This window comes from Plectropomus leopardus, chromosome 15 (assembly GCF_026936395.1).
Source record: "Plectropomus leopardus strain MGB_pleo_1.0 chromosome 15, ASM2693639v1, whole genome shotgun sequence".
NCBI lineage: Eukaryota > Metazoa > Chordata > Actinopteri > Perciformes > Serranidae > Plectropomus > Plectropomus leopardus.
In genome coordinates this window covers 34481800-34508644 of record NC_142190.1, presented here as the reverse complement: position 1 = coordinate 34508644, position 26845 = coordinate 34481800, and the positions used below count along the sequence as shown (strand labels likewise).

Genomic DNA, 26845 nt, shown 5'->3' with positions numbered 1-26845 from the left:
TGTTCCGCCCACAGAACAGGGAGGTCTGGCTAAGCATCAACTCACCATAGGAGCTCCCCGTCGACCAATGATGTCTGGTCGAGGTCTGAGGCTGTGGCGATCCATGATGCAGGGGCAGGTGAATGTGAGCGGTGCCAAATAGAGAGCCAGAAGGATGACGATGTACAACAGCAAAACAACCATCTGGGAATCTGAAAGGATAGGGTAACTTTATTCATCTTAGGTCCAACAAGGGGCCTTCCTCAAATAAATCAAATGATTTTACTTTATAACACCTTGTAATACTGGTGAAAGCTTTAGCTTTATTCATGGTACAATCATTAACCCCTTTAGCACCATGTTGTGTTCCAAAGACAAAACATATCCTCAATTTCACAAGTGGGTATTCTGTGAAAGTAATCAATGAGATGCATTATAAGGTGATTGTATCATTGGAAAATCAAATAAGATCAATATTCCCCCTGCTTAATTTTCCGATAACACTCAGATCCACCGTGCAGTCCAACAGACATATATTTTTAAAAAATATCTTGAGTGAAAGTTATAAATCTTTAATAGGATATTCTGACATGTATACATATTTATACATATTTAGATACATGTATAACTTCTAATCTTTACTTTAAAAAGTGTATTTGTGCTTCCTATTATCCTCACTGTTGGCCATGCTTGTCAGAAACGGTGGCGTGGTTCTGATGACGATGCGAAACAAATAAGTCTGCGTATTTGGGTGGAGTTAGATGACAGCTGTCATAGATTCAGACATTGTAGAAAAATTATGTCCATTGGAATGGATGAGGAGACTAAATGGGTTAAAATGATCCTCTGGTCCTCATCACTCATTAAACAAAGAAATCTAAAGCTAAAATCTGTACCGTGGGTGATGATGGGAATCTTTACTTGAAATACAATTCAGCACTTACTTGATCTCTCTTGGCGGACCACATATCCAGCTACCAACCAGCTCAAAGCTGTGACAATTGCCAAGGCTCCGATGTGCAGGAACGGTGCTGTAGACTGGTGACAAAACAGACACAACTGGTGTTTATTGGTGCTAACTTATTAGAAAGAGTAGGCCGACAACAGATGAGAGACTGTCAACTATGAGGACTGTCACAGACAACTAATTCAACATGAAACTATGTGAATGTCATCATGAAAAATAGTAGTATGGTATGGAGAACAAAAAATGGCATAAGTATAAATAAATAAACAAAGTATAAATAAATTTAAGAGCAGAGGAGGAGGGAGCGACGTTTGGACGTCCACGTCCAAACGTCGCTCCCTCTTCCTCTGTCACCAAGCGGATTTGAAGTTAGTGGGCAGCTTCTTGGAGACCATCTAGCACCACGTCAACTTCTATGTCCCCATCAGCTGAGAATTGAGCTAAATCTTCGAGTAATCTCTCAAAACGAAACTGAAGATAGTCAGTAGGTTCGCTATTATCGAAACTGTCCGCTAATGCTCTTAAATCAGCAGCAATGGCCCTCACAAAACTATCCATTGCTGATAGCAAGCTAAAGGCTAACGTGAGAGCCAGCCAAATCAAGGCAGCACTAGTAGATCCGATCCAATCACATTGACTGACGTAGGTCTGCCCACCTAATTAGCATATTTACATTTCTGTGTGACACTGACACAGAAATAAATAAATGTATAAATAAATAAATAAATATGGAAATAAAGAAATAAATAAATGTGGAAATAAATAAATGTGGAAATAAATAAATAAATAAATGTAGAAATAAATAAATAAATAAATGTGGAAATAAATAAATAAATGTGGAAATAAATAAATACATGTAGAAATAAAAGAATAAATAAATATATGTAGAAATAAATAAATGTAAAAATACAGAAATAGCCTTTTTTATTACCAAAATGCCCTTGGTTTTTCATTTATTCGTGTATTTAATTATTTATTTATACATTTATTTATTTATTTATTTATTTATACTTATGTCATTTTTTGTTCTCCATAGTATGGATGCATGATTCATCCATGGTCATAGTTTGTATTTTCAGAGGCCTCAGAGTCCTTCACTGTCCGCAGGCAGGCATGTGAGGAGGCTGCGATGTGATGATCACAGCTTTCTTAGTGTGTCACAAGAGGAATAGAGTAAATAAGTCCCTTCAAAAACAGATCTGAGTGCTGTATCAGGGGTTGATATGGTGGTTGCTCAGTACTATGTTGTTGGTAAAAAAGTATGTGCGGGAATTTTTCTTGGCTGGGAGCAGTGACTTCATGTCTTTTTGCTAAGCTATGCTAACTAGCTCTTACCTCACATTATTAAACTTCCAGTGTGAAGGATGTAAGGGGATATATTGGCAGAAATGGAATATAATATTCCTTACTATGTTTTCATTAGTTTAAACATGTATTATAATGTATTATAAGGGAGTCTGGATACAGCCGTGGGGGCGGGGCCTCATTCATTACTATGAGAGCTGCTCAGTGGCGCATGAAGCGCTATTTTACACTTTTTAGAAAAGTGTAAAATACCCGGATCTACTCGTCCATAGAGCATGCGTGGAAGTGATTAACCACAGCCAAACGCGGCCGAGTGTACCCGAGCACTGACTCCCACTCACTGGCTCGCTCACACAGATGACCCAAGAGCTCGAAGCGAAGAGAAATCAGATTAACAGAATCGGAACGTGTTGTGCCCATAAAAAGGTAATAAAAGGTGGTGCTTGTAATATTGCCCTGTGTTTTATTACACAGCTCAATTTTAAAACATACTACGTTCAGTACCTTTTAGTAACTGTCACTAGTGCTCTGTGCTGCTCACTGATAACCGGTAGTTTGAATACAGACCGTAGACTGTATGTACAGTCTCTGACACAGACACGGTAAGACGTCCATATTACAGCTTTACAGCCAACAGCGTATGGATGTGATGTAAAATGGTAAAAATTGTGAATTGTGATTAAAATTGATTAATTACAGCAAAAATATCCATTACTACGGCCGGTACGAAGCCTGTATTGTGTCAGAAACTCTTAGAGTTACATGCGCGTTCACGTGGTAGAGTCCCGCGGGTCCGATGCGCATTCATTTTATGTCTGGAGAAACACCGAATTCCAAATCTTGATTCAGAAAATAGCGCATTTTACGTCTTTAGGACTTAATGTTTTTAATAATGGCTATAAAAAAATGCATTCTGAAAAGTCAACATGTCTCAAAAAAATTATCCAGTGATTTAAGGAGGTCTTTTTCCCAATGTTAACAAACGGTGGGAAAGTCTCTCTGGGCCAGTGTGCATCACGTGACGCTGTAGTTCCACTTTCGGCCACTATGTAAATTTTGCTTCAGAGGGTGGCGCACTTCCTGGGGGCTTGGTGGGTACTCATTTACAGAATCTGCCATGGTAAACTACAGTGTCCCAGATTGGACAAACTAAACACTGGCTACTCCCTACAGGCTTTGCACATCAGAGAATTTTCAGTTGATTGCAATTTGCATCCCCACAGTTCTGTTAAACAGTTGTGAGAGCTTTAGCAATCTCCTCTAGCTGCCAGCAACAGAGCAAAAAAGTAAGTAACAATGACAATTAAAATTGTGATATCATCCTGTTGATTACACCCTTAAGTGATGACATTTCCAGCTCTAAGAACCGTTTTTGTACTGTTGTTGTTGAAACGTAACCCCCATCCCACTTTAAATCCCTTTTTCAAAGGATTAACTGTTGCCCCCACCCCTAATTTCAATAAAGGAGGATCAATCAGTTCTTAGAGGCTTCACAATTCTCTCATAAACGGCTGTCTCAATACAGAAAAATCAAAAATTGGAAATTTAAACCCCATTTTTTGACAATATGATTGCTTGTACACATGTGCAGCAATGCATCGTGTCTATGATGAAAAGTTTAGTTGTTGCTAACTCAAATAACGCTCCAATCCCGAGTGTGTGTGTGTGTGTGTGTGTGTGTGTACACAATTAATGTACTATCAGATTTGGATACGAGCCCCTAACATGGTACCTAATTAGCCCAATAGGAGTTGCAAGGAAGTGTAACTTCCACTGGCCCTGCCTGTGAGTTTCTGCTTGGTGTCATGGATGTATGAAGAGAACTGTATGCAGCATTTGAGCTGGGGCCCTGTTCATCCCTATGGAAATTGCTCAGTCACACATGACATCAAGAAGTTAAACTTTCATGTTTAAAAGGACTTGTATTTCCAATGCCTCTGCATTGTTGAGTTCATAGAGAAGGCACACTGGACTTTTGCCGCCAGAGCAGCAGATTCACAAATATCTCTTTCATAATGTAAGTCTACAGTAAAAGTATTTTTGGGCCCAATGGCATCTCGTATCGAACCTGGAAGTTGTAATTTCAGTTTTGTCGCCACTATGATAAAGGCTTCAAAGTCCGATGCTGTTCCTGATGACTTGGTCGCCCAATAGACTTTACACTGTGATGATGCCACAGATTTTTATATCACTTTTCTCAGCACAAGTCTTACAGCAAAGTCTACAAATATAAAAACTACATGGTTTCAAAGTTCATGATAGAAAGAGTCATAATTGACTTTGCAGTTCAAGGGGTCCTGTACACAGCTTTACAGACATCTCTTGAATAATAATGGTATGAGGAAAATGCTTCTGGGCTCCTGGGCTGTAGGGTTTTTTTTTTCATAGCAATACTGGGAGTGGACACAGTGAAACTGCAAAAATAAAACATGCAAAAACAACAGCAAAAATAAAACATGCAGTAAGCTGATGGAACAGTCATTTCATTCTGACTCTTGACCAACCTGCAGTGACACCAGCAGGATGTCCCACTCATCTCCCCATATGTCATCAACAGAGACCACACCAGAGATGGTTGTGAGTAGCGTAGCCAGCACTCCAATCTACAGAGATAAGACGGATGAAGAGGAAGTTGGATTTTATTTCAAAAGTTAGTGTGAAGCTAACCCAGGAGAGAAATAAAGGATGTAGATCACAGCACCTTGTGAACCCAGTAGAGGTTGAGCTGCTGGCCCAAGGATATATGGAACAGTGCTAAAATCTGAGGAAGAAGCAGGATTCAGTCAGTTATGTCATAAATGAGCAATAAGCAAGTTAGCCAATGTCTAGGTATTTGTTAAAAGACTGTTACCATTAAAAATGTGATGTAGCTGAATCCCACAGTGGTGGATGTGAGGATGGGGATGGTCTCATCCCTCCACTCTCCAGAGCGGTTGTATACTGACCTGGAATGTGAACAGGTAAGGTTTAAAACTCACTCTTGTCAAAAAAGAGACCTTTGTCTCCACTATTTAGCTTGGTAAGAACCCACTATACAATGACATTAGTTTTCAAAACACACATGTTGGCAGATCAGCACCCTGCTGTTCACAAACTTATCTGGAGCTAGCTGCATATTGATATCCTTATTAAATATAGTGTTTACAAAAAGCTTTTCCCTTATAGTTGGATAATTGACTTACCAGTTGAACTCATTAAAATCATTTTGAGCCACCAGCCAAAAGTAGGCCCAAAAGACAAGCAGGAGAAAAGAACTGCACAAGATGACGAACCACGTACATTCCCACTGTAAAGGAAAACACAAGCAACAGTTTAGCTTAGCTTTTAGAGAGTCGGATGATTATCTCAGCACTCAGAGTTGGTGAACACCAAAACCAGAGCTTGAAGGAGAGTGAGTATCTGACTAGGATTTACTAGATGGGGTCTATAGAGTCCATGGTCTACTATGGAGTCTATGGTCTACAATGGAGACTTTTCACTGCACTAAGAGATCACTTTTCAGTCACATATTCCTGTGGATTTTCTCTCATTTAGCTCTTTTCTGTCTGCACAGTCATGGTGACTATCACTCCTCAAGATTATTGATGATTTCTTGTAATTCCTGTCAGTCTTGACAAAGACATGGTCATGGCAAATGTTTCTAAAAGCATATGTTTAAGTGTTATCACTTCAATATGTGTTCTTGTTAGCCTCTGTACAGTCTTCTGGCTTGACATGTGGAACAAAGGTACAGAGGAAAACTGGTGCACCACTCAAGGACTCTTCCCTTCAGTAGTTAACAGGATTAAAAGCTAATGCCATGTGAGGGGAGGTGTAAAGTATGATAGGCCAGTCATCAGATCCTGTTGAGCATTGATCAGCTTTTCACCACTGTGCCTGGACTCACCATTTCCAGCGGCTTATGTAAGGGGCTGGGAGATAATTCGATTTGTGAGCAGGTACAGAGCAAACGGCTGCACAGATGAACAAGTTGAGGCTATGCAGACACACTTGTGAAAGGCCTCAATTTTAGCTAGGAATGGAGAAGGCATTATTATGCATCCATGAATACCTGATGTAGCCAGCAACAACATGACAGTACCAGTACATGTGTCTGTTTTTCATTGGAATAGCTACCTGCAGGTGAGGTGACTGTAGGCACTGAGCCAGACTCACTTGCGTCATGTTTATGGACTCCAAAATTTTTTACAGAAACACAGGATTTTCCATTTACCTAAATTGCTAGCAAAGGATGGAAACTGGAGACAGCTGGACACCACTGTAAAAAATGATTGTTCAACATTTTTCTGGAAAAGTCATAACATTATTAAATTCCCTGATAAACCCTTGTTTTCCCAGAGACATGAACCTAGTTCTAAATGTATTGATTACTTGAGATTGCTTATTCTCCTCTATCTATATGCCTTCTCCAGAGACCCCTAAATAAGTGAAGACAACACAGAACATTTTCATCAAACTGATGCAAAAATCCTCTAAACTCAATAAAAGCAGCCCTGCTCATTGATTTTGCAGCACTAGCTTGAATGGCCTTCACATGTCCGAAAACTGGCCAGGAAGCATAAAGTTCATGTTCTTGAAATATTGTGCTTTCACCGTGACCTTTGACCACCAAAATGAAATCTGTTCATCCTTGAGACACCAAAATCTTATCAGCACATCCCTTAGTCCAAGTGAACGTTTGTGCCAAATTTGAAGAAATTCCCTCAAGATGCAAGGTCATGGTGACCTTGACCTTTGACCTATAACCACCAAGATCTAATAGGTTCATCCTTCAGTCCAAGTGAAGGTTTGTGCCAAATTTGAAGATTTTTTTTGGGATGTAACATTCACAAGATTGAGACAAACGAGATCTCAGTTACCTTGTCCTTTGACCACCCAAATCTAATCAGTTTATCCTTTAGTCCAAGTGACTGTTTGAGCTAAATTGAAAGAAATTCCCTTCTCTGAGCTACCACCTTATCGTGGTGGAGTATGCGTGTCCCAATGATCCTAGGAGCTCAATAGCTTGGGCTCTGGAAGCAGTCTTCTCTAGGTTGGACTATCTTCCACTCTGGAGTTGCCACTGGTGAGAGGCGCCGGGTTGGCTCCCCTCCCCCCGATCTGAACCCAAGTGGTGTTTTGTTATTGGACTTCTGTGCTCGCCAGAGATTGTCCATAATAAACACCATGTTCAAGCATAAGGGTGTGTGCACTTGGCATCAGGACACCCTAGGCCGCAGTTCGATGATCGACTTTGTAGTTGTGTCGTTGGACTTGCGGCAGCATGTCTTTGGACACTCGGGTGAAGAGAGGGGTGGAGCTCTCAACCGATCACTACCTGGTGGTGAGTTGGCTCTGATGGTGGGGGAGGTCGCCGGTCAGACCTGGCAGACCCAAACGCATTGAGAAGGTCTGATGGGAACGTCTGGCAGAGTCTCCCGTCAGAAGGTGCTCCCACCTCCGGGAGAACTTCAACCATGTCCCGGGGGAGGCGTGGGACACTGAGTCCGAGTGGGCCATGTTCCGTGCCTCCGTTATTGAGTCAGCCGATTGGGGCTGTGGCCGTAAGGTGGTCGGTGCCTGTCGTGGCGGCAACACCCGAACCCGTTGGTGGACACCGGTGGTTGTTGCCGTCAAGCTGAAGAAGGAGTCCTACCAGGCCTTCTTGACCTGTGGGATTCCTGAAGTGGCAGACAGGTACTGGTAGGCCAAGCAGAGTGCAGCTATGGCAGTCACTGAGGTGAAAACCCAGGCATGGGAGGAATTCAGTGAGGCCATGGAGAACAAATTTCGGACAGTTTCGAAGAGATTCTGGACCACCATCCGGCATCTCAGGAGGGGGAAGCAGTGCTCTGTCAACACTGTGTATGGTGGGGATGGTGCGCTGCTGACCTCAATTAGGGATGTTGTGGATCGGTGGAGGGAATATTTTGAAGACCTCCTCAATCCCACTGACATGCCTTCCAGTGAGGTAGCAGGGCCTGGGGACTCAGGAGTGGGCTCTGGGAAGAGCAATGCGGTTTTCGTCCAGGTCGTGGAACTGTGGACCAGCTCTGGACCCTTGGCAGGATCCTTGAGGTTGCATGGGAGTTTGCCCAACCAGTCGATGTGCTTTGTGGACTTGGAGAAGGCATTCAACCGTGTCCCTGTGAGGGGGGTTCTCCGGGAGTATGGGTTATGGCGTCCATTCTCTGTACAACCGGTGCCGGAGCTTGGTCCACATTGCCAGCAGTAAGTCGGACTTGTTTCCAGTGAGGGTTGGACTCCATCAGGGCTGCCTTTTGTCACCAATTCTGTTCATAACTTTTATGGACAGAATTTCTAGGCGCAGCAAAGGGCGTTGAGAGTGTCCGGTTTGGTGACCTCAGGACTGGGTCGCTGCTTTTTGCAGATGATGTGGTCCTGTTAGCTTCATCAGGCCGTGACCTTCAGCTCTCGATGGATCGGTTCGCAGCCGAGTGTGAGGCCAGCCGGAAAAGGGTGGAGTACCCTCTCCAGATCGGGGAGGAGATCCTGCCCCAAGTGGAGGAGTTTAAGTACCTCGGGGTCTTGTTCACGAGTGAGGGACGGATGGAGCGGGAGATCGACAGGCGGATTGGTGCAGTGTCTGCAGTAATGCGGACTCTGCACCGATCTGTTGTGGTGAAGAGGGAGCTGAGCCGAAAGGCAAAGCTCTCGATTTACCGGTCGATCTTCGTTCCAACCCTCAAATATGGTCACGAGCTTTGGGTAGTGACCAAAAGAACAAGATCGCGGGTACAAGCGGCCGAAATGAGCTCCACCGATGGGTGGCTGGGCTCTCCCTTAGAGATAGGGTGAGAAGCTCGGTCATCCGGGAGGAGCTCGGAGTAAAGCCGCTGCTCCTCCATGTTGAGAACAGCCAGATGAGGTGGCTCAGGCATCTAATTAGGATGCCTCCCGGACACCTCCCTGGTGAGGTGTGCAGGGCACGTCCCAATGGTAGGAGGCCCCAGGGAAGACCCAGGACACACTGGAGAGACTATGTCTCCCAGCTGGCCTGGGAACGCCTCGGGATCCCCCGGGAAGAGCTAGACGAAGTGGCCAGGCAGAGGGAAGTCTGGGCTTCCCTGCTTAGGTTGCTCCCCCCGTGACCTGACCCCGGATAAGCGGTAGACAATGGATGGATGGATGGATGGATGGATGAAAGAAATTCTCTCAAGGTGTTCTTGAGATATCATGTTCACAAGAATGGGAGGGATTGATGGACGGACCTACGTACAAAGCGATGCATAACTGAAAACATAAAAAAGCTCTTTGACACTTCCAGCATCTTGATGAACTCTTGTCATGGTGAAAAACCTTTTTTTTTTTTTTTTTAATAAACAGCCTTTTATTTTTGCTGCTAGTTGAGACCAAAAGATTTTAAATTGTGTTATTTCTGATGTTTATCTGTACAATAAGAGGCATGCTGCCTAAGGAAAAAATTATTCACTCAAATCAAAGATGTGTACACACTCTCTCTTAGCATACAGATTAAGTTTTATACTTTGTTATTCATACAGTGGTATATGAAACAGAGAGAAATGGACCCTTTCATTTTTAGTGTAAGTAAACTTTGCAGCATTATTCAGCCCCCTTCCTGAGACACTAGCATGACCTCAGGATTCCTCACTTCTTCTAGTTTCTTATGATACCAGCATCATCATTCAGCTTTAAAACGCAGCTGTTACAGTCTCTTAAAGACAGGAATGTTGGCCAGAGAAGGGAAACTGACTGATACAAAGGACACATGTGTTCTAAAAATAAAAAAAAAAAATTAAAAAAGAAAGAAAAAGAAAACCAAAATTTGCAGTCATGTTGTCCCCCATCATCAATGCCCCTTGTGGAAATCAGAAAAATAGCATTAGATTTAAATGACTAAATGTGGTCAAAAATAGAAAAAACTATTGTTTTGAAACCAGGGCTCTAGACTAAAAACCTGATATAATAGATGTCACAACTTATGCCGTAATGGCCCTGGGATCAAATTTGTGGTTTTAATGGAGATATTTTTGTCCTTCAGAGTCTGAGAGTGTGTTTTCTTGCCACACAGTTATTGATAGATTTATTAAGAGCTGAGGTTTAACTTCAGAAAACTCACACCCTTGTCAAACTTTATGCCATATGCATTGACATCACCAAAATTATTGAAAAAAAATATAAATAGAAAAATAAAAATAAAAAATGTCCTCAGAGGATGCATAAGGGTTAAGCAATTGCACTGTAAATGATGTGGCTTTAGTGCCTATAATTAACTTAATAACCACTGGTCTGCAATCGTGCCTACTGCAGCTCCGACAGCTGAAGTGTAATAAGCAGTTGAAAGTGACACTCTGTCTTTGTCTATTGTCTGTTTGTGTTTCTGTGTAATGACTGACTCTCTTTAGGGCTGCAGCAAGGGCTCGGGCACAGTGCTCTGGCTCTTTCTACCTAGGTGCAGGGGCTTGATTTGGGTGGTTGAATATACAAAAATGGGAGATATGCAATTTGGCTTTCTTTCTAAAATAAAATGGGTTATGTAGTGAAGGATGTTTTCCATTCTCAAAGTAAGATATTGTAAAAAGTATTGTACTGTTACTAAAACAGTAAAACTATAACCAGCTTTAATCAAAGATGGAAGATTTGATCATCAGTCTGCAACAATTTAGAACAAGCATGTCATTATTATCATGAATAAATGATCAGTCTTACCCTGGAGCTGTCGTCTTGGGAGCGCTGGTAGCGTTTCCAGCGGCAACCATAGATCCCAGTGACAAAGGACACAAAGACCTGTTTCTCATAGACCTGTAAGGGTTGGTGTTTCACCATGCTCCTTCAGCCTCAACACACAACCAGTCCATGAACATCCCACACAGGACTGGGAACCTGAAGGAGAACGAAGTGTTACTAAACAGAACAAGCTATCAAATCATTAACTCAGTCCGTGTACATACAATGACATGTTCACTGACACACCATGTTACGTCATGTAGCGGAGGTCCATTTTTACATTTTGCAGATGTTTTTACATAACATGGTGAATATGTTGTTAGATCTGAGCCTTGTTTGGAGTGACAACACCTGAGAGAAGAAGTCAACACCAGTGTTGGGGGTAACGAGTTACAAAGTAACGAATTACTGTAACGATATTACTTTTTGGGGTAACGAAGTAAAGTAACGCATTACTCTAAAAATATCGGTAACTACACTACTTTACTAGACTACAGGAACGCGCTTTCCTGCGTTACCTAGGCCATGTTTGCCTGTGCTGTGTCTGTCTAAGTGGCGCAGGAATTATGTGCGTGCTGCGGCTGCTGTCTGTGTGCGTGCGCGACGCGTGCTGCATAGAGAGGGGCGAGTGACGTTGCTGCCGGTACGAACAGGAGAGAGGGAAATGGAGACGGAGACTGGGGGGTTCGGCCAGTGGCGATATTCCCACTACTTTCAGTTTATAGCTCGAAAGGACAAAAATATTCGAGTGAAATGCCCAGGCGACAGGCTCCTTTCAACTGCTGTCCTGTATCTACTCGGTAAATTAAGAAATGGGAAAGTAAAGTAATAAGTAGTGAAGTTACTTTTCAAATGCAGTAACTAGTAAAGTAATTTCATTACAATTTACAGAAGTAACTAGTAATAAGTAACTAATTACTTTTTTTGAGTAACTTCCCCAACACTGGTCAACACACTCTTTAATAGTGAGTCATGTCTGGGACAGACATAATTAGATACTTATCAGTCACTGAGGCAACCTTTAGGGTCAAAGCATCTATCTGTGTGAAAAGGAACCAGTAATATAAAGTTAATGTGTTGGTGCCTCAGGACAGTTCCAGTTCTGCCTATATAACAAGAGAACATGACTGAAGCAAACACTGAGGTTGCGGTTGGACTGCCAATAGCAGTGTGTCATAAAATGAGGCCTTCTTGTTCATCAATCATCGATGAGACAGCTGCTTTGGAATGACAAAGATGACTGCAGAGGGCCTGGTGCGGATATTTCACATGCCCACCTCTGATCCTCATACTACCAATGTAAACAGACCCATGTGGTGCAGTGTAACCTCCATCATGATGGTGGTTCATTGCCTGGCTGAACAGAAGAATGACAATAACGTTTTGGAGACAAAGAAGCATTCTAAACCCCTGAACAGAAAACATAGTAAAGCTGGAAACGTAACTGAAATAAAATCTTCGTGATAGGCATGTCCTGATTGGATCTGAGGGATTGGTATTGGGCCCGATTAATGCATAATTTTATTGATCAGGATCTGTTATTTTGAGCATGCACCCTGAATGAGAGTTTGTTTACGTCCGCTGTCACAAAGGTATGGTACACAGACCATATTCAGGTTTTGTTGTAATGCTGCTACTCCCATAGGTAGAATTGTTTTGGGGTTTTTTTCATGTTCAACTGAAGCTGTTGCACTGCTTTAAGTAGAACTGAAATTTCTGTTGTTCATTTTTAGTGAACTATTTTCCTACAATGCTGTAATAAGCTGAATTGTGAGCGATTTTTATTTATTGTGACTGGGAATCTTAAAGTTCATCTATGACAAGACTTTGATTACATCATTCATTCATAGTGTTCTGTACTTAAAATTACAGTGCTGCACAGGGTGGATTTGAGAGCAATTTCTAAAGGCACATAAGATTTTTTACTTTGTTATTTTGTTGAAAAAACACATACTGCACTAAGTGGAAATGAGAGCAATTTCTAAAGACTTCTTAGTGTATTTGCTTTATAAATAAAAATAAAAGTCCCTTTGGGAACTTTGTGGATGCAGACAGTTGTTCTTGTATTGCATTGCAGAGCTATTAACTCATTGAGTACCAGTCCTGTTTTATAATGGAAAGTGGCTTGTGCCAGCTTTTCTGGCCATTTTGAGTCATCTTTCAAGACCCACAGAATATTTTGTACAAAGACTCTGAAAACACAAATAGCTCAAATGAAAGAAGAAACTCTCTTTTTCGTCATGGAAAAAACATTTGTCTGCAACTTGTTCCATTCTTGATTTATCTGAAGTTGAATAGAGGCTAGTTTCATCAAAAAGACCACTTTTTTCTAGAAAGCTGAGAAAAATGCATTTTTGTGAAAGGGAGTCTGGCTAAGGCTAAGTGTAAATTTGTTATTTATTATATATTGTTATTCATGCCGGTGGCAATGACACCCGGTTACGCCAATTGGAGGTCACTAGAATTAAGGTAGAGTCGATGTGTGAGTACGCAAAGACAATGTCAGACACCATAATCTTCCCTGGACCCCTTCCCAATGTGACCAGTGACCATGTTTAGCCGCATGTCATCATTCAACCACTGGTTGTCGAGGTGGTGGCCAGCAAACAATGTGGGCTTCGTAAATAATTGGCACTCATTTTGGGGAAAACCTGGTCTTATCCGGAGGGATGGCATCCATCCCACTTTGGATGGCGCTGCTCTCCTCTCAAGGAATCTGGCCGAGTTTATTAGAAGCCCAAAGCCATGACGATCCAGAGTTGGGACCAGGGTGCAGAGTCGCAGTCTTACACACTTCTCTGAGGTTCCTCTGGCACAGTCACACACCCATAATGTAAATGTTATAAAAACAGTGTCTGTCCCCCGACCACTTCATTTGTTTAAATCTGAAATAAATGGCGATAAGTACAAGAAAATCTCTTAATACACTTAATGCACTTAATACATCTGCTGTCAAACAGCATCATAACAGGAGAATTAAATGCAGACTGTTGAACATTAGATCACTACCATCCAAACCTCTTTTAGTCACTGATTTAACATTGAATAACCATATTGATTTATTTTGCCTCACAGAGGCCTGGCTGTGTCCTGATGAGTACGTTAGCTTAAATGAATCCACTCCTTCTGGTCATATAAATACTGTAGCTGCTCAAGCCACTGGCCGAGGAGGGGGAGTCACTGCTATTTTTGATTCAAGCTTAGCAATTCATCCTAAAGGTAAGCTAAGTTATCGTTCATTTGAAAGCCTTTTTCTTAGTCTTTCTAACCCATCCTGAAAAACTCTACAGGCCATTCTATTTGTTATAGTTTACCGCGTCCCCGCCCTATTCTCTGAATTTTTATCAGAATTTTCTGTATTTATATCAAGTTTAGCACTTAAATCAGACAAAGTTAATATCATAGGGGATTTTAACATTCACTTGGATATTAATAGTGATAGCCTTAGTGCTGCATTCTCCACACTTTTGGATTTAATTGACTTTAGTCAGTGTGTTCATAGACCCACCCACCGCTTCAACCACACCCGAGATCTTGTCCTTGCATACAGTATCGAAATTGAAGATTTAATAGTCTTCCCTGAGAATCCTGCTCTGTCAGACCATTATTTAATAACTTTCGATTTTTCATTACTCCATTGCACGCCTCTCAGCAAGAGTTACTATTCTGGATGTCCATCTGATGGTGCACTAGCTAAATTTAAGGAATTGATTCCCTCTATATTGACCTCATTACCATGTCTCACAGTGACTGAGAACGCTATTACTAATTTAAGTCATTCTCAAATTGATTGTCTCATTGATAGTGCTACTGGCTCACTGCAATCAGCTCTCCACTCCATTGCACCTCTCAAGAGGAAAATAATGAAACAAAGAAAATTAGCTCCATAGGTTAACCCCCTGATCTGCAAATTGAAACAAACATCGCGAAAATTTTAAAGAAATTGGCGTTCAACCAACCTGGAAGAGTCCCGTTTAGTCTGGCAGGACAATCTCAAAATGTATAGAAAGGCCTTCCACCATGCCAGAGCAAACTATTACTCATCATTAATTGAGGAAAAAAAAAACACAACAAAATTCACCCCCTGTGCAGTTGTCATACACCAAGGAAACTGTAAAAGGTAATGAGTCAGTGATAGCGTTCAAGGAGCCAGACTTTGGTGTTACTTCTATCTGAGTCAGTGGGTGTGCACAGCAAATCACTCTATAACCCATCACATCTATGCTGTTTCAACTTAAACTGCACCGGATTCATAAACACACATTATGTGATGCATCATTACCCATCGTCTTTAGAGAAAATGTCTTTTCCGAATGCTTTGCTGATACTTCACTATAACCCCCACCTGCACTTCTTGCATGTCTTTTTATTTTTTTTATTGGATGTTGAGTCATGTGACCATGGTGTCATTCATTTACAGCCAAATGTTAGCTTTTCACTATTGGTGATTACATTTAGGCTTCAGAAATAATCAAAGTGGTGTTCATTTCCAAAGATTAACTTGCTGTGTAAGATGTACACGTATCATAAATGTTTGTTTACCACAGAGCTTATTTTATGCAAGGATCCAAAATCCAATGGTAAATCCTCAAGGCTTTTTGATGAGGGAACCAAGGTGACGTTAGCCTCTGGGATGGCCTACAGAGAAACGTCATCCCTGGAGCACTGTATAGACTACTCCATAGATGCCATAAAATATAAAATAATGTTGTTGAGTCCGGACGGACAGAGGGAGGGAGGAATGGGTGAATGGATGGATGGATGGATGAATAGACTCTAAATATATACTCAAACACCATAATCAAATATATCAATAGGATAACGTACTACTCACAGTAGTGACAGTATAGTTTTCAAAGTGCAGTGAGGTAGATTGGGAGAATAAAATGTACAAATTTGCCATATGCAAGAATACAATGTGCACCTGGACTGAGAGAGCTCTCTCCCAGATTCATTGGCAAATTGCTAGCATTCATATCCTGACTCTGTCCTTGAACAAAGGCCAACTGGAGCTGAAATCACAAGCGCCTTATTCCACCCAGATTGGCTTAGGTCTCATGATGGATTTCCAGCATGGTGCTACGGTCACAGCACTTTGGTCACCATCACACCTAGTCAGAGCTGAGACAAGATTTCAAGCTTTTTTACAGAGTGAACTGATAATAACCCCACGTAAATGACGTCTGGTAATAATGCGTGTTAAGTGAAAGAATGCAAGAATGAAAAGCTTGTCTTCCCATATTTTTCAGTGGGTGTAAACTGGACTCCAGGTGATCTGGTTCCAAATGTGGATACAGGTCCAGTACAGATTCTCTCAGGGTAAATGCCACAATAATCCCATGTTTTTGATGGAGTGAAAGGCACTGCACTGAAAAATATGATAAAAGAGATCCTAGAAAATCTGTTATGGAAAATGACACTGTTATTGGATCTAGGACCTCCATCAATCCTTGGCAGTAGGGGTGGGCAATATGGCAAAAAAAATCACATCACAATTTTTTAAAAACATTTTGCATGTTGCATGAACAGTACAACCAAGCTAATTTCCCAATTTAAAAAATAAAGCCCTAAAATTAAAAAGAATGACATAACACTAAGGCCAAAGTACCTTTTTTTTAATTTGTGATTTGATTGATTTTAATTTGTGTGTACATCTTTGTTTTCCACTGTTTTGATGGGAACCATATCTTTTGTCATGTAAAATATTATCACTGTTGAGTTTTTAGGGGAAAAAAACTCTTAGGTGTTTTTATTTTCATCCATGACTTCCCACTTGTGAAATAGGGAAAATAAAGACAAAACTCAATGGTTTGCTATGATTGATTTATCTGTGTATCTACAGGGAAGGTGTGAAATGGACTAGCATAGTGCTTCGGCTGAGAAAAAACAAGACTAGGTTAAACCCTAATATATGGCTGGACTGTGTACAATGGTTCCCAAACTTTTTCTTTCAGGGACTTATTTAGTATCACTGAGTACACTGACGACATACTTTGGGGATATTTCATATTAAATAAAGGGAAAGGTTGAAAATAAGGCAATGTGCCTGTGGCCCCAGGCCCCTAAATCACATGCCTGACCCTGGTAATAATAATGAGCGCTCAGTGCGAGCTGCTGGATGAGACACGCAGCGAAATACTTCATCCAAAGTCCGACTGAACCTGACACTAACAAAAAATAGTCTTTAGAAGTCTAAAGAAGTCACTTTCCACCTCTGAATTTTTGTCTGTTGGTTCATTCAGACACTTTGGTGCTTTGAGGAGAAGCTACTCTCTGTTTGTCTCTAACCACGCTGCGCTGTCGGGCGATCAGCTGTTTAATCCGTGATAATGAAACGCTGCTCTGTTGTCAAATAATCAGCCGTATTCTACAGTCAGTCCTTCACTGCATTACATGATTGTTCAATATTTCTACTGTTGCGGTGCTTTGGCGTGAGATTTGCTTTGGTGTCATGAGAGCGCAAGACTGACAGCGAAACCGTTTGTCACTTTCTAGCAGCGTGAGAGTTGGCAACCCTGAAATATGTTTAAATGCAGAACAATACACTTATATCGTTAGACGCAGTCACATAGTGAATGGGAGCTGTTTTCTCTGGAGATGTACCCACTGATCATTAACACATCCTACCTCTGCAGCTGCGCTCGGACCCGGGGAAGAACATCCCTATTTGACGGGCGGAGATTGCGCCACAGCCAAACTACATGCTGTGGTCCAGCCAAAAAGTTTGGATGCATTGTGTGTATGAGCATAGAACTACAACAGATAGAATTTGCACTGTAGCACGATATAACGATCTCTCCTTGATGGCGAAACATGGACACCTTAAATTCTTCACAATCTAATATCGTCATATTGCACACCCCTACTTGGCAGAAAAGATAAATGTGCTAAAAAAATACTTGCAGCATAAACTATGCTGCTAAGATGTGAGAGCTTTGTTTTCACATCCATGAAAGAGTTTTCATGAACCTGAAAACAAAAAAACTGAGAAAAATTATTTGTCGACAATCTTTTTTCCATGCCGAAAAGAAGACGATGACAAGCTAAAAATAGATCTTAACAATAGAAACTATGATGAACTGTAAGTTTCATTTTTTGGCGAGATGAAAGAAGTTGAAAGTGTCAGTGGCGTATCGGACAATCAAAATGAGAGGAAAGGAGAACAGAACGGCCAATAACCGTATGTAAAATTGTTTTAATGCTGTATGAACTTTGAGCAACAGTATGAGATGCAGTCGCTCAGCAGTAAAGAAGCAGCAGCGTGTGTTTGGCTGTGGATGATGAAGCTGTTATCTGTATCTGTGGAGTTTGTTTGTTGCAGTGTTAGCAACACTGTTAGCATTTACACTATATGGACAAAAGAATTGGGCCACCTACACATTACACTTTTATGAACTTTTAGGCATTAATATGGAGTTGGTCCCCCCCTTTGCAGCTGTAACAGCCTCCATTCTTCTGGGAAGGCTTTCTACAAGATTTTGGAGTGTGTCTGTGGAAATTTTTGCCCATTCATCCAGATTTTATACACCTGTGAATGAAACACCTAAATGTAATGAGTAAGAGGTATGGCCCAGTACTTTTGTCCATATAGGGTAGCTCTAACCCCAGCAGAGTGAGCCGCCACCAGCCGCCACCCTCTCTTCACATCTCTTCCTTGCACAGCATCTGACAGGCAGAACGGAGGTTCATTTATCTGTGAGAGGATCTCTGCTGTATAGAGACAGTCTAAACTTTTCTCTGACAGCTACAAGTTTAATTTTCATCAGCGACTTTGTAAGAGGATCCGAGTTTATACCCCCAGACTTAACATGTTGCACAATTAGAGGAAAGTCTGACTGAAATAAAGTTATTTACTGTGAGATCAATAAGTCAAGGATTGGTGGTGTTTAACTGTTTGAGGCCATAACGGAGTTCCTGAGCTTTTTAAATGATGATCAGTAAGTGGTGCTTGTAAATCATCCTTTAAACCTGCGAAAAACTCTGCTGGAGAAATGTTTCTATGTTTATAGGACATTTTAATACAATGTGTCACCTTGAAAATAATTTCTGGGACCTGTATTAGACTGACTAGATAAGTTTAAACAGAAAAAAAGCACCTTGACTATAATTAATGACTAAAAGCTGAATAAAATGTCATGAATTTTCCTTGAGTAAAACGTTAGTTCCCATCAACTTAAACTATGAAGGATAAAAATGTCTAAAATGTGACTAAAGCTAATAAGCATTTTCAGCTCAAAACTAAAACTAATTCTGCAACAGCTGCAAAAATTAATACTGACTTGATGATGAACTTTCTTGGTCAGTAGTTCCATATTGTTTATGACATTTTCGACAGTGTGTGGGCCATGACGAGTTAGCAGTATAAGAACTTTAAACCGGTTATTGCTGCTTTACAGCCAACACTCTGTGAAGTAGAGAGCTCTTTAAATATTATTCTCCCCAGCTCACTTGTCCTCAGCCTTTGATCAAGCTCTCTCTTCAGCAGGCCTTTCATTCAGCTGGCTTCAGACCAGTTCCCTCTCATGAACTTGCCGTTTCACTGAGAAGACTTTACTACTCTCCTCACCTTCTTGCCAGTATCAAAAAGTAACCTGGTTACTGTCAGTACACTTAGAGGGCTGCAAGCAGCTTACTGTGTCAGCGTTGTCAGTAGTGTTAGATTTATATGCTCATTGAATGATAATACTATAATCCAGTAAATCTGAGCCAGCCAAGTGCACACACCCTCTGCTGAATCTTTCTATTATTAGCCTCTATCTTGGTCAATGTTGCCTCTTTCCAGCTTCCATTTTTCACTCTTTCATAAAATTTATATGCATGCCTGAATAGTGTCCTTAATCTTTTGTATTTAGCCAAAAATAGAGTTTCCATTAGTGCCTCACACTCAAGCTGCTGCTAAAGACAGTGGGTTTATTTCAGTAAATGCTGATGTTTTTCGACCACCTGTCTTGACCTGCTTCCATCCAGTGGGCAGGAGACGGAGCTCATGCTTGTTCCAGTGAGACGCTGGTCTGCTTCACTAATGTCTTGAGTAGTAGCAGCAGTAACACCTGCCTGGTCTGAAGCCACCTCAGATTTATTAAAGAGGATATTAGTCTGACAGATGCCGTAAATGGCGCAGATAGAGATGGAAACTGGAAGTCAGATATATCAGATTTGAGAGGACAAAAGACCAGACCAGTGGGACTAAAGCTTGAGTCAAGATGGTGACACCCCCACTGGGCTGTCTAAGACTTTTTGATTCATGAAACCCACTACAAGTTGGTCTTAAAATACATTCATTACATATAAACATTCAGTCTTGTATGTAGGAACAGCTGAATTATATGCAGGATAAAGTAATTGGTTCATATTTTCAGTAATAGCTTCATTAACCAAAGAGCCTATATCTACCTCAGCCACTCAGAAAAAGAATTCAGAGCAGAAAAATGGACAGAATACCCAGAAGCTGCATTCATGAAGAGGACTGGAGTCAGATCACACATAATCTTTTTTGTCCTTAAGTCTTTCAGATCTATCATAATGTGTGATATCCTTTCAACATCTTGTTCAAATGTTTGGTAGAGCACATTTTGAGTCACTATTTTTTAAAAACGTGTGTTGACTTAACTCAATGATTGAGCCACCTCCTTCGGTTTAGGTTTGTAATGCTAAAAATATCCACTAGATACTACTGTGTCTCTTCACAGTCTGCCTTGTCAGTTTGCCTCCTGAATGTTATACTGCAGACACAAGGGCTCCGTGTGGCGGGATTTTCAAAGGTAGGCATTTTTATTCAACATGTTACAGTTTCAGAGGTTTTGTAAATTTATACAAAAAATAAATATCCAATAAGAGTTTGTTTTTTTAAACATGCTCTATCTCAAGATTGATTTGGCCTTCTTTGGTAAGTAGTTTATATTTGGTAATAGTGAAAATATAAATCAACTTCTGATGATTCATTGTAGTTACATGATACATTTAAATCTAGCCATTTTATTTATGGTTAATAACTAAATAAATAAAGATATTAATTAATCAATTAATTAATTAAAATTAAAATAATTTTTTTAAAAATTAAAAAGAATTATTATTTTCCTGTTTGAAACCATGTTTTACCAAACAGCTGAGTTGACCTTCTATGGTTAAGGTTGTGATAATAATAATAATAATAATTTTGCATTTCTTTTGAAATAAAAAAAAATGAATACTCACTGTTGTTAATGCCGTATATTTTATTGTTAGTCAATTATATATTTGGTGAGACATTTTATCAGTATGATTTTTTCACCATTTCTAAAATGTTCCCAGAGTACTGAAATGTTTAATATGCATGGAAATAATACCAGTCCTGGTAATACTCCTAATTCCATGGTCAGAAATTGATACTGAACAATAATAATAATGATAATAATAATACTAATAACAACTATGCACTGAGACAAATAAAAAATAAAAACTCCCAGTGAGGACAGATCATAATTCAGTTCCATCAACTGATCACAAACACACACAGCGACAGGTGACAGGTCCTCAGATATGAAGACAATCGGATAAAGTGCGCACAAACACGTACCTTTCACTTCCTTTTTATCCAGGACAGTGCTGGAACGTCACGAGTTTTCGGTTAATCAGTGATCCCAGTGGCTGTTGAATGTCTTCTCTTCATTGTTGGACTTGACGGATTCATAGAAATCTTTGAGGTTCCAACCAGCAGCCGCGTGAGACAGAGCAGTGACACACATCGGCCTCTGGATGCAACACACCATGTAGCGTTTCAAACAATGACTGATTTAGTAAATCAGAGTTTCTCCTTGAACTAGACCTCCTTGGGTGTTCGTAGAAGAGTTCTAACCTGTCTGTAATCCGTCCAGCACGGTGTGGGTGGAGCTTTGAAGCACACTGCAAAAAATATTCCATCTGAGGGGTTATGAACCAAACACTCGTGTTAGAATGGAAACTTTTTTATAGTGTGCAGTGTATAAGAAGTGTCTGTGTCAGGTAAATAGACCTGAGCAGCAACACTGCTGTTTGAATACTGGTGGACATGAAATGATGATAAACATGTTTGCAGTCTTTCAGCAACAAATGAGCATTCCCCCAAAACATTTTAGCAGGCTGTAATTTTCCAAGAAAGGGTTTTAGATCTGAGTTACAGATGCTTACCTCTGAAGGAGAGCTGCATCTGTTTATTACTGACTGAGCATTTATTAACTTTTGACCTTTAAGCACAATGGTGCAACTTCTTTCAAAAACATGCATGACAAACAGAAAATGTGCAACATCATAAAGAAATGTTTCATGAATTGCAAATAAAATGGTAGATTTAGGAAAATATTTTTGAAAAGCTAAAGAAAAATGTATAGGGAAAAAAGAACAAAGGTAGTGAAAAAATGACTTCATAGTTATGATTATTATATATTTTTAGATTATGTCTTAGAATTCTTATATATTTTCAAGCACCTTTTTCAGGTCATTTATTTCTTGTAACTTTCTTTGTCTGAAAATGTTTGGGTCATTTCTGCTTTCACTGTGCATAGTCTTCTTCCAATGTTTTTGAAAGAAACCAGGCCAGTGTACTCAGGTTCCAAAGTTACAATTCAAAACTCTTTTATAGATGGTACCATGTTTTTTATATATATCTTTTGTCATTTTATTTTAAGTTAGATGATTTAAGTTAGATTCATTTTAAATTACTGCACTACAAAAACAATTCAAATGTCTCATTTGCTTTTCAATCAATATTTTTCTGAAAAAAGAAGAATTCAAGTTAAAACATTGCAAATTAGTTTTCAACGCAGCTTAATTTGCTTCTTTAAACAAGACAGGACAGACAATGACATCACATATGAGATGTAATCTGGAGCCATCTGAGATTTTCACCTTTCTCCAGCCTTGTTTGTTCCATTTTGAGGATTAAATCAAATAATCGAGTATGTTGCTGCTTGCTGGTTGAGGTGTGGGTGGAGATGTCTGGTGGTGGAGATCAAACTGGGATAAGAGGGTTAGCAACAGCCCCATCTCTAAGAAATATTCATGTTTTCTGGAATTTTGTGAACAGAACTACATGGAGGAGGTAGGATGGATTTCTGGAGTCCCACTCTGTGACAGACACCGTGACAAACATTGTGTCCAATAGTTTCCACAACGAAACATGAGCTCTGAAGGGTTTTCATGTATCTAAGTGGTCAGAAAAGCTGTCAATAAAAAGAAAAGCATGACATCCCAATTTTTTCAAGCCTTCTGGTATTTGAACATGACCATGCTTTACCCCCCTATTTGTACATTTGAACTGATTGTTGTAATAATTAACACACAGTTGTACCAGGCCTCGCATTACCAACACCTGGCTAAGAGGCAGAGAAGATGAGTAACGTCTTGTTAGAGATCTATTCCTGGCCCAGCAGTCAGAGATTAACCCTTGACCTTCGGTAATTACGTCAGATCTCCTTAATCCCAAACAGTTAAGCAGTGGCCGTGAAGGTCCCTCAAGTGGAAGCCAGCTTCCAGATGAAATGCATGCTGCTCTGGTGCGAGAAAAGACAAATGTCAGTAGTGGAAAATGTGGAAACATGTCTGGAGAGGGATTTTAATGCAACCTTATAAGGTCTCTCCAAATCTGCTTTATATGCTAGTATTTGTACTTGAAATTCAAGTCTTCAGAATCATTTCACTGCTTTATGTAAATCAGTTCTGATGATGATAAAAGTGGAGGTGGTGTTCCTTTAACTCGCCACAGGAGAATGCCATCATGTATCCTGTTTTTATGATTAACTCTTTGTCGACCTCTAGTGGCTACAGAAAGAAGCCCTCTACTCATCTGAGATGGTGTTGAGCCAGCAGAGGGCACCTGTGTCCTCTGTGCTGTTGGATACTTGTCTCCCTTTCCCTGTGTTTTGAATGAAAGCTTGAAAAGTTACAGGTGTAGTCACGGACAGAATGCAAAATGAATCTTTTAACATGCACAGAGCAGGCCTGCTGTGAGGCTTAAACACTGGCCAAAAGAGAGCAGTAAACAAAACCAGTGAACTAATAATCAGTAAAATTCTGCTCATTTTACAGTTTTTCGTAATTGCTTGCATTCAGAATTTACATTTTCAAAACAGTTCACACACAGTTCTAGTCTGAAATTCTCCGGATAACATGACACATTTTGTTTGCAAAATGTTCCCATACTCACAAAACATTTAATGCATGCAACAAAAGCAAATATTACCATCAACCAACACAACTAGTGGTCAAAAGAGTAAATTCCTTCAATCAGTCATCACACAGTGGACAACAAAATAAAAAATAAAGTTATCCATATGAACTCCTTCAACCTTGCAATAATTTAGGCTTCATGTCTGTGCCATTTATTGATACTGTACATAGTTATAGCTGCCTATGTGCTAAAAAAAAAAACAGAAACAAGCATATCACATTAGGAGCTGTATTCTTTTTTCCAAAGACGATTTTACTAGAAAAAAATAAACCCTGCTGCACTCAAGACCTGAACTTTTTACACTTTTTGAGATATCCTGTCAAAATATTGTTATAACTAAATAACTAAAGAAAAGAAGAAGGAGGGAAATTCGAAGAAAGTTTTCTTTGTTCAGTTTATTAATGTATGTTGCTTGCAGTAAAGTATTAAAATTTATTGTATTACTTGTAATTTATTGTATTACCTTTGGTGAGGTATTTCTATTTTCTATTCTATTTTTTTGTTTGTTTGTTTGTTTGTTTCTGTATTCTTTTTGACCTGTTACTGTTTTTATTGGTGTGAATAAATAAATGAAATGTGTTTCAGGTCTTTCTGTGCCCTTTGTCTGTTGCTGACATGTGCGTAGGACAAGGTAAACACCTGGGCTGGACAAATTGAAACATTTATTATGGGAAAACTTTTTTTCTGCATTTTTTATTTACTAAAGAACCAATAAAGAATGTCTCCCAAACTCAGAAATACAAACAATTTCTTTACAGTGCTGTACTCTATTTCATTTTTCCATGTCACTCTCTTTGGCTGGATCACAGCAGCAGCAATATATGGTTTGACCTCATCTTTTTTTCATAGTTTTCAAACTCAGAAGCTGAATAATTGTCTCCTCCTCCTCTGTTTACTTGCCTTTTTCCTCTTTGGTCCATTTGTGGAAACAGCAATGCAGAGCTGCATCTTTTATGGATGGATGACGACTGATTGATGATTGATGAATTGTGCAGAAGAGTTTCGCACAGGTGCTTTAAAGCTTCATAAATATACAAGTACTTTCAATCAGATGTTTTGATTTTGTTTAACAGGTAATCCTAAAGAGTTTGGGGTCTTTTTAAGACATCAGTGTTTTACAAAGTTTTTCAAAAAGGTGTAGAAAATGTGTGAAACCAATGAAAAACTGTCAGCACATTTGCAAGAGAAGATCTCTGCTGTGCTGAGAAGATGATTATAAAAAAAACAACAACTATTATCTCCAAGAAAAATCACTTTCAGAGAAGATCATCAGAGAAGAGCACAATTCATGCTTTGACTCATGCCTGCTTGCCTTTTTTGGCACACAGTATTTACAAATGGCACCGGCATACATCACAAACTAATGCTGAACCCGTTCATGTTGATGGCTGAATTACATATTTTGTTTTCCATTGTGGGATGATTGATTGAACAAATATATTCACCACTAGTTGTGTTGGATGATGGAAACTAGTTTAGACCAGTCTGAACTGTTTTAAAAATGCAACTTAAATGATTAAATGTGTTTAAGCAAATGACAGAAACTAGTATATGACTATAAATATTTAGACAAAACAAAATATTTAGGTACATCCAGATGCTTCTGCAGCCCCTCCAATGAGCACAGCACTTGCAAAGCCACATCATCATGCTAACCTGAATGTTTGCATCAGGTTCACAATGAAAGCTAGAAAAGCAGTCAACAGAGCCAACAGATCCTAGAACACAATGATACAGCTTCGGTAAACACGAGAGGGTTGTGGATAATTATTTTGAGTGTGCATTCTGGGAGCTTTTCTGAGTGCATCACACCCCCTGTAGGACAACAGGAATATGACACAACAAGGTTTAGTTCTCATGAAGCCCAGTGGAAATATGGCATAAAATACGCTATCATTAGACATTTATTGAAATACTGCTTTAAAATGTGCAATCTAAATACTTATAATTAATTATAAAACTTAAAAGGGGTAAAGAGACAAAGTTTAGACATGTTGGCCTTTATCTTAAAAAACAAAAGCTATTGAAAGATCTAACATTCTGACCCATAATAAATCAAAGATTAAACAAGTTAATAACACCATAACTCATGGGTTTACAGATCTAATGTTGGTAAAATCCTATACAGTAGGCAAATGGCTCACCAATATTTTTTCTTAGCATTTATTTCTGATGTATTTGTTAGAAATGTCTTTATTGACAGGAATTTGAAATAATATAACTAATTTCTAGGCTTCAAGTGAGTGCTTTCAATAACTTGAAATGGTCTTATTGCATTGTTCAGTGGCACATGGTTGAGTCCTTTATGTGATAAAAGTCAGTGAGAAATGATGCTGTTAATATTATGGCATCACCATCTGAGACCTGGTCATCATGACAGTTTACTTGAGCTGCAGTATTTGAAGAGAGACTCAAAAGACCAGTGGATGCTGAAATACTGTTTAACCCTTTGAAACCTGACACATCAGTTTCCTGTGCTGCGTTCATATGCCTTTCACATGCATTTAAACCTTTGAAACCAAATTGGTTTGATTTCCTTTGTAAACATAGCTAGAAAAGCAATGAGAAACTTGGCAAGAAATGTCCTACAAATTGCGAAGAAAATTAGAAAAAGAAAATGACCCAAAAATTAGTTTTAAGAGAGAGAGAGAGAGAGAGAGAGAGAGAGAGAAATTATTTACAATGTAATAATTTAAAAGATGGGGAAAACTGTCCAGAAACTA

At 39.8% G+C, this 26845-nt stretch overlaps 1 protein-coding gene across 4 annotated transcripts in view; it reads right to left on the bottom strand.

Moving 5' to 3' along the window:
* Positions 1 to 21763, bottom strand: part of gdpd5a (glycerophosphodiester phosphodiesterase domain containing 5a) — a 44851-nt gene extending 23088 nt beyond the window's left edge. For all 4 annotated transcript variants that reach the window (XR_015778850.1, XM_088088040.1, XM_088088041.1 and 1 more), the window contains exons 1-8: positions 21495 to 21763; positions 10922 to 11095; positions 5434 to 5537; positions 5103 to 5196; positions 4953 to 5012; positions 4756 to 4854; positions 924 to 1017; positions 46 to 191 (exon numbers count right to left, since the gene is read on the bottom strand). Coding sequence is in view for 3 of the 4 variants with exons in the window: in XM_088088040.1 (XP_087944166.1) it covers positions 46 to 191; positions 924 to 1017; positions 4756 to 4854; positions 4953 to 5012; positions 5103 to 5196; positions 5434 to 5537; positions 10922 to 11038 (714 nt within the window). In the remaining variant the exon portion in view is untranslated. The remainder of the gene's footprint in view (positions 1 to 45; positions 192 to 923; positions 1018 to 4755; positions 4855 to 4952; positions 5013 to 5102; positions 5197 to 5433; positions 5538 to 10921; positions 11096 to 21494) is intronic.
* Positions 21764 to 26845: the final 5082 nt, after the last annotated feature.